At 40.9% G+C, this 12,409-nt stretch overlaps 1 protein-coding gene across 1 annotated transcript; it reads right to left on the minus strand.

Moving 5' to 3' along the window:
- Positions 1–557: 557 nt before the first annotated feature.
- On the minus strand, positions 558–9,097 carry SF3B6 (splicing factor 3b subunit 6). Its single transcript, XM_026710347.2, has 4 exons — positions 8,823–9,097; positions 5,208–5,326; positions 3,920–4,058; positions 558–663 (listed from the first exon to the last, which is right to left on the minus strand). The coding sequence occupies exons 1-4, from the start codon at positions 8,850–8,852 to the stop codon at positions 574–576; spliced, it is 378 nt and encodes a 125-aa protein (XP_026566132.1). The 5' UTR covers positions 8,853–9,097; the 3' UTR covers positions 558–573.
- Positions 9,098–12,409: the final 3,312 nt, after the last annotated feature.

Raw genomic sequence — 12,409 nt, forward strand, 5'->3', positions numbered from 1 at the left:
ATTCAGATTGCATGTCCGCATAACCCCATATTCCTTTTATTTTTTGAAGCAGTTAATGTGATCAAGAAGGTTTATTTTCTTCAAATGCTGTCAGATTCTTAGTCCAGCACATTGCAACAAAAGAGACACAGAAGTGGATCTCTACAGGTTTCCCCACCAAACGCATCATGCAAAGAAAACAATTTATGGGCTATACTTAGGTGATAAAGTTCCAAAATATATTTTAAAATACACATGCTTCTCCGTTACAAATTAAATATGAGACTGAGCCTTCAGAATATTTTACACATTCCACTCACTGTAATGGCTAAAAAAGTGATATCAATGGTCTCTCAATCGTGGAAATTAACGTTATTCCAAAGCCATAGCTAATTTCAATATCCAAGTGCCTATCATTATATACAGCAGCAAGCAATCTTCCAAAGGTGAGAATAATCAAGATGGTTATGTAATCAAAGAACTAAAATTACCAAATCTTCATATACCAGGTGTCCATAATTGGGGGTGACATTTGGCCCAGAAACACTGATGTTTCTAAAAAAACCCAAAACAACCAGTTCTTTAGGAAAAGTTTTATTTTGGTGGGTCTGTGTTTATTCCATATTTCTCCTTCAGAAGCTTGAGCTGTTCTTCTTTCTTCTTTGTATCCATTTTTTGGAATGCCTGTCACAGGACAAAAATAAATATTAAAAGCAATAAATGTAAAAAGTATTTAAGCCAATTTCACTTTGGGAATAATCTTGTGCAATTCAGGTTACTTACCATCAAAATGGTTTGTGATTTAACTATACAATTCATACATCAACTTCTTGAAAACAAGCGAAATTGAGGGTAAGGTATGGTATGCTACAATAACATGCTGGCCTTAAGTTATCTTGCTCAAGCTGCCCCTCCCCCATTATGCCAGTACTGCTAGAAGAGAGAGAAAGAGAGAGAGGGAGGGAGGGAAGGAGAGAGAGAGAAGGGAGAGGGAGGGAGGGAGGGAGAGCGGAGAGAGAGGGGGGAGAGAGAGCGGAGAGAGAGGGGAGAGAGAGAGAGAGACCTATATGTCTATTTGTAGGTTTGTGAAATGCTTGTGATAAATGGAAGTCTAAGACCACCCATACACCACAAACAATTAAGCTAGATAGAGTAAACAAGCTGGTAGGTGGTTTCTTTAAGGTGTTCAATTTTTGTAAACATCTCTGGAGGGCTACATCCAAAACTGCTGATAGACTAAACATGACTTTGGGGAATAGTCAATAAAAGGGAAAATCTACACTAAGATTCAGTTTTACTCCTCTACACAAAGTCGCCCTGTAATCTTTGTTCTTTTAAAAGTGACTTGTACATAACGCTTGTCTCAGTTTCTCTTTTAATACAATGCAATCACAGAGTTTCTATACATTTTTAAACTTTGAGATATGTCAATGGTTAATTATATCAGGAGCAAATATTAAAACCCTAGACTGGGAAATTAAAATGGTATGGTCAACTATTATTCATAAACAGTAGAAAAGACACTGAAAAGCAATAGCTGTTCTGTATTCTTAGTAACTGAAGAATAAATCCTGTATGCAAAGGACTATCTAGTCAGCAAACAAAAATGTTTTTATCCTTTAAGTACTAGTCTAATAACTATAACAAATGAATGATCTAGTAAAAGAAGGAGAAAGTATTCATTCCTTTTCTCTATTTAGTATAAAACTAAGTTTCTACAGTAGGAAATCCTTCTCTGACTAGAAATCTCCAATTATCAGCCTCCCCACTTGGCAAGTCAGCAAATTCTATGGTTATGTTTTACAAAAAATATCCTTAACATTCACCAAAATATTAAGAAATATATTTTAAGACTGATTGAGGCTATTATACCATGCTACAAGCACTCTGCAGATTTTAGCAATGAAGTATCAAATCTGAAAAAAATATGAAACTGAGAAGGCTAATGACTAAATACATTGGTTTTTATTCCCAATGCTACTTCCATATCCAGGATTTACAGGTGAAACTCGAAAAATTAGAATATCGTGCAAAAGTTCATTTATTTCAGGAACACAACTTAAAAGGTGAAACTAATATATGAGATAGACTCATTACATGCAAAGAAAGATAGTTCAAGCTGTGATTTGTCATAATTGAGATGATTATGGCTTACAGCTCATGAAAACCCCAAATCCACAATCTCAGAAGATTAGAATATTACATGCAATCAATAAAACAAGGATTGTACATAGAACAATATCAGACCTCTGAAACGTATAAGCATGCATGTGTACTCAGAACTTGGTTTGGGCCCCTTTTGCAGCAATACTGCCTCAGTGCGGTGTGGCATGGAAGCTATCAGCCTATGGCACTGCTGAGGTGTTATGGAAGACCAGGATGCTTCAATAGCGGCCTTCAGCTTTTCTGAATTGTTCGGTCTCATGTCTCTCCTCTTTCTCTTGGCAATGCCCCATAGATTCTCTATGGGGTTCAGGTCAGGCGAGCTTGCTGGCCAGTCAAGCACAGTAATCCCACAGGCATTGAACCAGGTTTTGGTGCTTTTGGCAGTGTGGGCAGGTGCCAAGTCCTGCTGGAAAATGAAGTCAGGATCCCCATAAAGCTCGTCTGCGGAAGGAAGCATGAAGTGCTCCAAAATCTCCTGGTAGACGGCTGCGTTGACCCTGGACTTAAGAAGCACAGTGGACCAACACCAGCAGATGACATGGCTCCCCAAATCAACACAGACTGTGGAAACTTCACACTGGACTTCAAGCATCTTGCAGTGTGTGCCTCTCCCTTCTTCCTCCAGACTCTGAGTCCTTGGTTTCCAAATGAGATGCAAAAGTTGCTCTCACTAGAAAAGAGGACTTTGGACCACTGAGCAACAGACCAGTTCTATTTTTCTTTAGCCCAGGTAAGACGCTTCTGACATTGTTTGTTGTTCAGGAGAGGCTTAACAAGAGGAATACAACATTTGAAGCCCATGTCCAGGATCCATCCGTGTGTGGTGGCTCTTGATGCACTGACTCCAGCCTCAGTCCACTCCTTGTGAAAGTCCCCAACACTTTTGAATGGTCTTTTCCTGACAATCCTCTCCAAGCTGCGGTCATCCCTGCTGCTTGGGCACCTTTTTCTTCCACACTTTTCCCTTCCACATAACTTTCTATTACTGTGCTTTGATACAGCACTTTGGGAACATCCAACTTCTTTTGCAATTACCTTTTGAGGCTTTCCCTCCTTATGGAGGGTGTCAATGATGGTTTTCTGCACAGCTGTCAGGTCAGCAGTCTTTCCCATGATTGTGATTCCTACTGAGCCAGACTGAGAGACCATTTGAAGGCTCAGGAACCCTTTGCAGGTGTTATGGCTTCATTAGCTGATTAGAGTGGGACACTTTGAGCCTAGAATATTGAACCTTTTCACAATATTCTAATTTTCTGAGATTGTGAATTTGAGGTTTTCATGAGCTGTAAGCCATAATCATCACAATTGTGACAAATCATGCCTTGAACTCTCTTGCTTTGCATGTAATGATTCTATCTCATATATTAGTTTCACCTTTTAAGTTGCATTACTGAAATAAATGAACTTTTGCACAATATTCTAATTTTTCGAGTTTTACCTGTATAACCCATAATTAAAAATAATCAAAACACAGTAGGAAAGCAATAATACATATATACTGTATATGGATCTTTATGCAGAAGGTTGATTTTTCATTTTTTTAAATAGATGGATTTCTTTCGGAAAACTATGTGTTGAACTTTTTTTCTTTATGCGTTGCAGAATATACGAAAACGTACAAAGCACCATCTCACTTCTCTAACCAGATCCTTTAGTTTACTACAGCTAAAATCTCCCTGGTTAGACTATCCGAAAATATCCCCATAATATTCTCATCAAAAGAGAAAAACACAGCAAAATTAAAGAACTGATATGCTTTAAAGAATATACTTGCCCTGTTTGCATTGTAGTACAAAACGACAAGGTATCTGTTGCACACATTGAATCCTGACAGATGATCACAAGCATTTTTGGCATCAAAGATATCTTCATAGACTACATAGGCTGTTCCCCTCGTCTCAGGAGTGTTTCCTCTGTTAGGATAACAAGTTTCATGTCAGCAAACCAGTATTTTGAATCTTTGAGATGACATTTGTCACCAATACAATTTTTCCTGACACTTGACCTAATTCTTAAAATCAGTTAACAACACAATATATGAATTTACTTGTGCATCAGCCAGGAATAGACAGGCACTAGGCTTCATACAGTACCCTATCTGCAAACGTCAGATTCTGTCACCCCAACTCCCAAATTAACAGAACTAACATTTTCAGAACTTTTCCTACTGACCTAGAGGTATTACGGGTTGAAATAAATAGCTTAATATTTTAACATCCCTCTGACCTAGTAAACCACTCCCTTAACGCGGAAAAAAATCCTAGATTGAGGCAGTGTACAAATGGAATAAAACTGAAATTATCCACTCTGGTCACTTCACCATGTTATTAGCCATGTCTCTGCAGCCCGAGGTAAGACACAAGCTAAAATTTAATCCTAAAACTGAGCAGATTGCTCATCTCTGATTTAAATGCATTTCATTACGCATTCAACTGTGCTACACAATAAATCACAGACACATAATTTCCATCATCTTTTATCACACCGGCTATAATGTAATTTGTTTGCTTTGGCTTAGGGCAGAGATGGCTAACCTTTTTGTCATTGCGTGCCAAAAGTGCATGCGTGCCTGCACCCATAATGCAACGAATGCGTGACACCCACCTACGCATGTGTGCATGACCCCCCTGCACGCCCCACCCACTTGTGCATGCACGTGCATCTCCCACACGCGCATCTCTCCCTGCGCATGCACGGAAGATACCCAATCAGCTGCCTGGCGGGGGGGCACGCACACATGCACAGTGGATCTGTTCCGGGTGACGGCTCGCGTGCTGGCAGAAATGGCTCTGCATTCCACTTCCGGCACACGTGCCATAGGTTTGCCATCATGGGCTTAGGGTGATTGAGATTAGTTACAGAGCCGGGGAAAGTGTCTAACATATCAAAAGAGTTCTAAGCAGCTAGGCCAGGTTGAGGAAGTTTCTTGCACTCTGACACTATTATAGAAACCATTTTATTAAACTATGATCACGATTTGTTTACCAACTAAAAAACTGCTGTGTGTAACTACATAAAGTCTCATTTGAAGTTCAGTTTATTCAGATACACAACAGACTTACACTCTGATTTGTCGAATAGGTCCATATTTTCCAAAAATGTCATACATTTCTTCAGCTGTGATTTTATATGGTAAATTCCTGATATACAAAATTCGGTTGACTTCGGGTGGCAGACGGATCTAGATATAACAAGCATAACTTTTAGCAACATAAACATACATATAAACATGTGGTTGTTTTCACTACATTAACTTTCAGAGTTCCCAGAATCTGTCTTTTAAAAGATAGAAACAGGCAACTTTGATGACCTATTACTGATTTAAAAGCTTTGCTGTTCTCTCCCCTCCTGTTTAATATATACACTGCTCAAAAAAATAAAGGGAACACTTAAACAACACAATGTAACTCCAAGTCAATCACACTTCTGTGAAATCAAACTGTTCACTTAGGTAGCAACACTGATTGACAATCAATTTCACATGCTGTTGTGCAAATGAAATAAGAGAACAGGTGGAAAGCATAGGCAGGTAGCAAGACGTCCCCAATAAAGGAGTGGTTCTGCAGGGGGTGACCACAGACCACTTCTCAGTTCCTATGCTTTCTGGCTGATGGTTTGGTCACTTTTGAATGCTGGCGGTGCTGTCACTCTAGTAGTAACATGAGACGGAGTCTACAACCCACACAAGTGGCTCAGGCAGTGCAGCTCATCCAGGATGGCACACCAATGTGAGCTGTGGCAAAGTTTGCTGTCTGTCAGCGTAGTGTCCAGAGCATGGAGGCGCTACCAGGAGACATGCCAGTCCATCAGGAGATGTGGAGGAGGCCGTGGGAGGGCAACAACCCAGCATCAGGACCACTACCTCTGCCTTTGTGCAAGGAGGGACAGGAGGAGCACTGCCAGAGCCCTGCAAAATGACCTCCAGCGGGCCACAAATGTGCATGTGGCTGCTCAAACGGTCAGAAACAGACTCCATGAGGGTGGTATGAGAGCCTGACATCCACAGGTGGGGGTTGTGCTTGCAGCCCAACACCTTGCAGGATGTTTGGCATTTGCCAGAGAACACCAAGATTGGCAAATTCACCACTGGAGCCCAGTGCTCTTCACAGATGAAAGCAGGTTCACACTGAGCACATGTGAGAGACGTGACAGGGTCTGGAGACGCTGTGGAGAATGTTCTGCTGCCTGCAACATCCTCCAGCATGACCGGTTTGGCGGGTCAGTAATGGTGTGGGGTGGCATTTCTTTAGGGGGCCGCACAGCCCTCCATGTGCTCGCCAGAGGTAGCCTGACTGCCATTAGGTACCGAGATCCTCAGACTCCTTGTGAGACCATATGCTGATGCGGTTGGCCCTGGGTTCGTCCTAATGCATGACAATGCTAAACCTCATGTGGCTGGAGTGTGTCAGCAGTTCCTGCAAGACGAAGGCATTGATGCTATGGACTGGCCCATCCGTTCCCCAGGCCTGAATCCAGTTGAGCACATCTGGGACATCATGTCTCGCTCCATCCACCAACGCAACATTGCACCACAGACCGTCCAGGAGTTGGGGGATGCTTTAGTCCAGGTGTGGGAGGTGATCCCTCAGGAGACCATCCACCACCTCATCAGGAGCATGCCCAGGCGTTGTAGGGAGGTCATACAGGCACGTGGAAGCCACACACACTACTGAGCCTCATTCTGACTTGTTTTAAGGACATTACATCACACTTGGATCAGCCTGTAGTGTTTTTTTTCCACTTTAATTTTGGGTGTAACTCCAAATCCAGACCTCTATGGGTTGCTAAATTGGATTTCCATTGATCATTTTTGTGTGATTTTGTTGTCAGCACATTCAACTATGTAATGAACAAAGTATTTAATAAGAATATTTCATTCATTCAGATCTAGGATGTCTTATTTTTGTGTTCCCTTTATTTTTTGAACAGTGTACATAAAGCATTTGATGAGATCTTCTGCAGGTTTTGGAGTTCAGTATTACAAATGGGTTATGATGCCCAATTATAGCTCTCAACCCTAAACATGAGATGATATAACCCAGAGATGTAAATGTCAAATAGTGATACTATTGAAATCCTTTACTGGTGCCTGGAGATTGTGTGTAGTGCACCAATTGGGAGTCCTCTAAGAGTCACAACTGCTGTTTGAAGAGTTGCACCCATTCCTCTGACATGTCCAAGTCACTTCATAGCAAAATTATTACAATTATTACAATTATTATTATCTTGAGTCTGCCCTTCAAAAGCTTGAACTGGTCCAGGATGCAATGATGCTGGCAGTGATGGGCAAGCCTCAATGGAACCCCATGACACCTCTGTTTTGTGAACTGCATTGTTTATCACTGATATCAGGTGCTATTCAAAGTGCTGCTTATCATCTATGTTACCCTGCAGGGCACAAAGCCAGATTACTTCAGGGACCACCTATCTCCCATGGTTTTCACCCAGCTAATACACAGCCAGATGAGTTGACACACTCTGGATCCCTTCAATTAAAACAGTGCATCTATTGGTATCCAAGAAGTGTGCTGCTCTATTATGGTGCCTTCTGTTCCCACCCTCTGAAAGTCTGAAGAGATATGGCTGTTCTTCTAGGCCTTGAGCTATGCTGGACAGAGCTCTTTTATTGGATGTTTACATCTATGATTTTTTTTTTAAATAAAGCACCAGATCCTGCTTTGTTCTGCACTATGTTTTTAACTGTTTCTTGCCTTGAAAACTGTCAAAACTCAAGAGCATCTATATTGAATTAAATAAACTACTGGAATAACCGGGGGTGGGATTCGACTTTGTGATAGTGAATAGGATGATGGTGTGGCAATGGAACTGCACCCAAATTTTGCCCCAATACCCATAATGTATTCCAATGCCAGTTAATTCTTGATATTCTGCTACCCACAATAACCGGTTCTAAGCGTCAATAACTGAACTACAAATGTGGCTGCCAAACAGTGTATTACATGGAACTCAGGGTGCTTATAACACTATATTACATTCACCTGAGTTCAGCTGATGGCAAGCTGTACAACCAAAGCTGAGGAGAACCACAAACTTCTCTATTCCCACCCCATCCCAAAAAAGCATAACTAACTTTAATTCTGTGTTTACGATGTTACTGGTTGCTGCCTTATTCAGCAGTGGGGGTGGGGCAGACGTCAGTTCCCATATTCCCCTATTCAACGCCGGCCATAAGGGCAGGACAGTTGGGGGTGCCAACTTATGGGGCACATGTCAGGCATTAGGGCCATTCAGCCCACAAATCCCCTCCAAAAAAGCTTTTTTCCAAAGGCAAGAAGTCTCTAACCTTGGCAACTTTAAGACTAGTGGACTTCAACTCCCAGAATTCCTCAGCCAGCAAAGCTGGCTGAGGAATTCTGGGAGTTGAAGTCCACTAGTCTTAAAGTTGCCAAGGTTGAGCACCCCTGCCAGTCAAAAGGGGAAGCTCTCGAGAAGGCCGGGACTACAATTCCCATCACACACAAGACAAGTTTGGAAGACGGGCCTATGAGCCCAGACGGGCGGGTACGAAATCGGGAAAGCTGCCGGCTTCCCGTTCACGTTTTTCCTGGTTTTCCCAAACGACAAAAGGCAAACAGAGGGACGGCAAGTGAAGGGGGAGAAGAAGCAGGAAAAAAAAGGGGGGGGAGCGTTCAAAATGCCCACCCTGCCCGACTCACATTCGCACGTTTCGCCGCTTGCATCGCCATGGCAACGGTCCTCGGATACTTCGGGTTCACCCGCAAAAAAAAGGAAACCTCCGTAGACGCCGAAACCGCCGAACGCAGATAAGGTACGCCGAAGCCCACTGCGCGGCTCGTCCTACGTTTCACCCGGAAGAAGATCCGACTTCCGGCCGTCGTTACTGTCTTCCTCCGCGCCCCCCTCCTCAAATGGCTACCTTTGCATCTACACTACCACGATTTCCGGTTCCGATTAAACACTTACTCTAGGCAGTGTTAGAGTGGGAGGGGTTTCCTGCGACTAAAGGCCAAAATCGATGTCCCTATATTCTTAAACTGCGATATTTGCAGAGAATATATTTTTTTTGTAGATGACTTGGAAAGAATCATGCTTTATCCGCCACCAGCATTCATTCCCCAAATTGAAGCAGAATTGGGAATGGATGCGTTCGTTATTTACCTGGCTTTGTGATACGTAAAAAAAGAAGTACGGTATATTGGACTTTTGCTGCCCAAAAAGAAAAACGGAGCCATTTCTTCGCTTACCTGGATCAAATGTACCAGAATATAATGAAACAAACGGGAATGGTTTCAAAGAAAGGCTGCAGGGATGATCAGCAGATTAGAAATCAAGTCCTGTGAAGAAATGTTACATGGATGCTCTTTAAATAACGTGAAAAGTTGTCTTAAAGAAGAAAGTCAAGGCCTGTTCTCCAATGTTCCAGAGTGCAAGGCCAAGAATAACGGGTTTATTTTGTGGGAAAGCAGATTCTAATTGATATTGGGAGTGGCTTTTTAAAATTGTTTATTCTTTTATAATAATGACAGAGAAAAGGGGAGGAGAACCCCACAAAGATGCATGCACTGTCAAAGAAAAGGGGAAAGCACTTTTTTTAAAAAAATGAAAAAATGCAACAAAAGAAAAGGTACAATGTATCATTAAATAATATTTTATATACAATCCAAGTGTGTGCATATATAATTATATATGTGTGTTTATATAATTATATTTTATTAACCTACTGTATTTTGTATAAATAACTGCAGTCCCATATTTCATTATATTTGCCCATGTGAAGTCTGGGTCTACAGGTAATCTGCTCATAGGTGGCAAGTACAATGAGGTCTTCATTGAATGAAAGGAGCCATGCATCTTCCTAATACTGCAATATCAGTTTTTTGGCCATAGTAGAGGCATAGATAATCCATTTCCTTTGTTCAGTTGTCAATTTCCATGTAATAGGTATGTAGTTAAAAAAAAAATCATCTGAAAATTTTGCTGGTGTGCATAATTACATAATCTAGTACTTTCTCCCAAAACTTGATAAGTAGTAAGACAAAACCAAGAGTTTTAAAGAAACATAATTAGCACATTAAGTATGATCTTTACCTGCTTTTACTATAATTGTGATATAAGCCTGGTTAAATGCTGGTGATAAAATTCCCTTATCAAACATCTCTTCATATACTTGACAAATTCTTTGCCCCAAATGTTTTATACTACCGTACTGAAAGGGAATCTATTTAGTCCTGATGTTTTACCAGATATTGGAAGAGGTTACAGTAATAGCAGTTCTATGTATGTATATATGCATGCATGCATGCATGCATGCATGTATGTATGTATGTGCATCATGTATATACACATGTACATGATAAGTTTCAAAGTTGGTCCATCCAAATCCTTGCTTTTGATAGCAGCATGCAACAATAAGGGGAAATTTGCACAGTCTCATGATTTCTTCCTTGAAAGGCAATAGTTAGGAGCTGAAGTCCTATAATTTAGCCATGAGATGGCACAGAATTGTCCCTCAGGTGTTTGCAAAAGGCAAGTGGACTTTCTTGGTTTTTTTCCTTGAAAACGTTTAGCTTCTCAAGCTAGAAGCTTCTTCAGGTCAGGACTGAAGCTTTTGTTACAGCTTTTGAGTATGACATACCTCTTCACCTAAACTAATCATCATGCAGGGATGCCTACTTTGGGCTGATCTGTCAACATCTAAAAAAACTACTGTAGATGTATTCTTCATTTATTTTTACTGATCTGTAAAATTCATGGCTGAAGATAAGAATAAAATGTTTCATATAAATAATCTGTGTGTGATCTGAAGAAATATACTTTTAGATCTTATGGGCCATCATATTTATGATCCAAAGACATTATGCATTATGGCTCCAAAGCACCAGGATTTTTTGGTTATGCATTGTAAAACATGGTTGCCCAATAATCTGCTTTCACTTAATCCAGTTCCCAGAACTCTCTCCACTGTTACTTTTCCTGGCAAAAGATGGCAGCAAAGAACTATAAGATAAACCTTTTCTGCTATTTTTTTCCCTTCATTCTCTAAAAACAGCCATGGCCCATGTAAAACGATAGAAAGCAATCCGGATGTCACAATGCTTTTCAAACTTGACAATTTACAAATGTGTGGACTATGTGAGAAATTTGTTCAATGTGTTTTGCCCCATTTTATATCTTGTCATAGTTGTTAAGTGAACCACTGCAGTTGTTAAATGAGTAACACTGTTGTTAAGTGAATCTTGCTTCTCCATTGACTTTTGCTTGTCAGAAGGTCGCAAAAGGGGATCATGTGACCCTGGGATGCTGCAATGGTCGTAAGTATGAAACAGTTGCCAAGCATCTGAATTTTGATCAGGGGATGCTGCAATGGTCGAAAGTGTGAAAAACAGTCATAAGTCATTTTTTTCAGTGCCATTACAGCTGTAAGTCGGGGATTACCTGTATTTTTACAGATGTTTTGAATCACGCCTATGATTATTTTTAGAGTAGAATAGAATTCTTTATTGGCCAAGTGTGATTGGACACACAAGGAATGTGCTCAGTGTACATAAAAGAAAAGATACATTCATCAAGAATGGTAAGGTACAACACTTAATGATAATCATAGGGTACAATAAGCAATCAAATCATACTAGGAAACCATCAATATAGATTGTAAGGATATAAGCAACAAAGTTACAGTCATACAGTTACAAGTGGGAGGGGATGGGTGATAAGGAGTGATGAGAAGATTAACAGTAATAGTAGTGTAGACTTTGTAATAGTTGAACAGTGTTGAGGGAATTATTTGTTTAGCAGAGTGGTGGCTTTCAGGGAAAAAAAACTGTTCTTGCGTCAAGTTGTTCCGGGGTGCAGTGCTCTATAGCGTCGTTTTGAGGGAAGAAGTTGAAACAGTTTATGTCTGGGATGTGAGGGGTCTTAAATATTTTCACAGCCCTCTTTTTGACTCATGCAGTATACAGGTCCTCAAATGAAGGCAGGTGGGTAGTAATTATTTTTTCTGCACTCCTAATTCTCCTCTGAAGTCTGTGTCTGTCCTGTTGGGTTGCAGAACCAAACCAGACAGTTATAGAGATGATGGACTCAATAACTCCTCTGTAGAACTTTATCAGCAGCTCCTTGGGAAGTTTCAGCTTTCTGAGTTGGCACAGAAAGAACATTCTTTTTCACTTTCCTCTTTTTCGTCCGTTTTGCATCCAGGGTCCCCGCCAAAAAATACAACTATCCCGATATAGTTGAGACGGTAACAAGAGTTCAGGGTAGTTTCACCGTCTCCGCAGAGCAT

This window comes from Pseudonaja textilis, chromosome 1 (genome assembly GCF_049901715.1).
Source record: "Pseudonaja textilis isolate UNSWEBS1 chromosome 1, rPseTex1.2, whole genome shotgun sequence".
NCBI lineage: Eukaryota > Metazoa > Chordata > Lepidosauria > Squamata > Elapidae > Pseudonaja > Pseudonaja textilis.

Coding starts and splice junctions, on each gene's coding strand:
- SF3B6 (XM_026710347.2), bottom strand. CDS start 8,852: ATGGCGATGCAAGCGGCGAAACGTGCGAAT. Junction 5,327..8,822: donor AAGCGGCGAAACGTGCGAAT/GTGAGTCGGGCA, acceptor TGTTATATCTAG/ATCCGTCTGCCACCCGAAGT. Junction 4,059..5,207: donor CCTATTCGACAAATCAGAGT/GTAAGTCTGTTG, acceptor TTATCCTAACAG/AGGAAACACTCCTGAGACGA.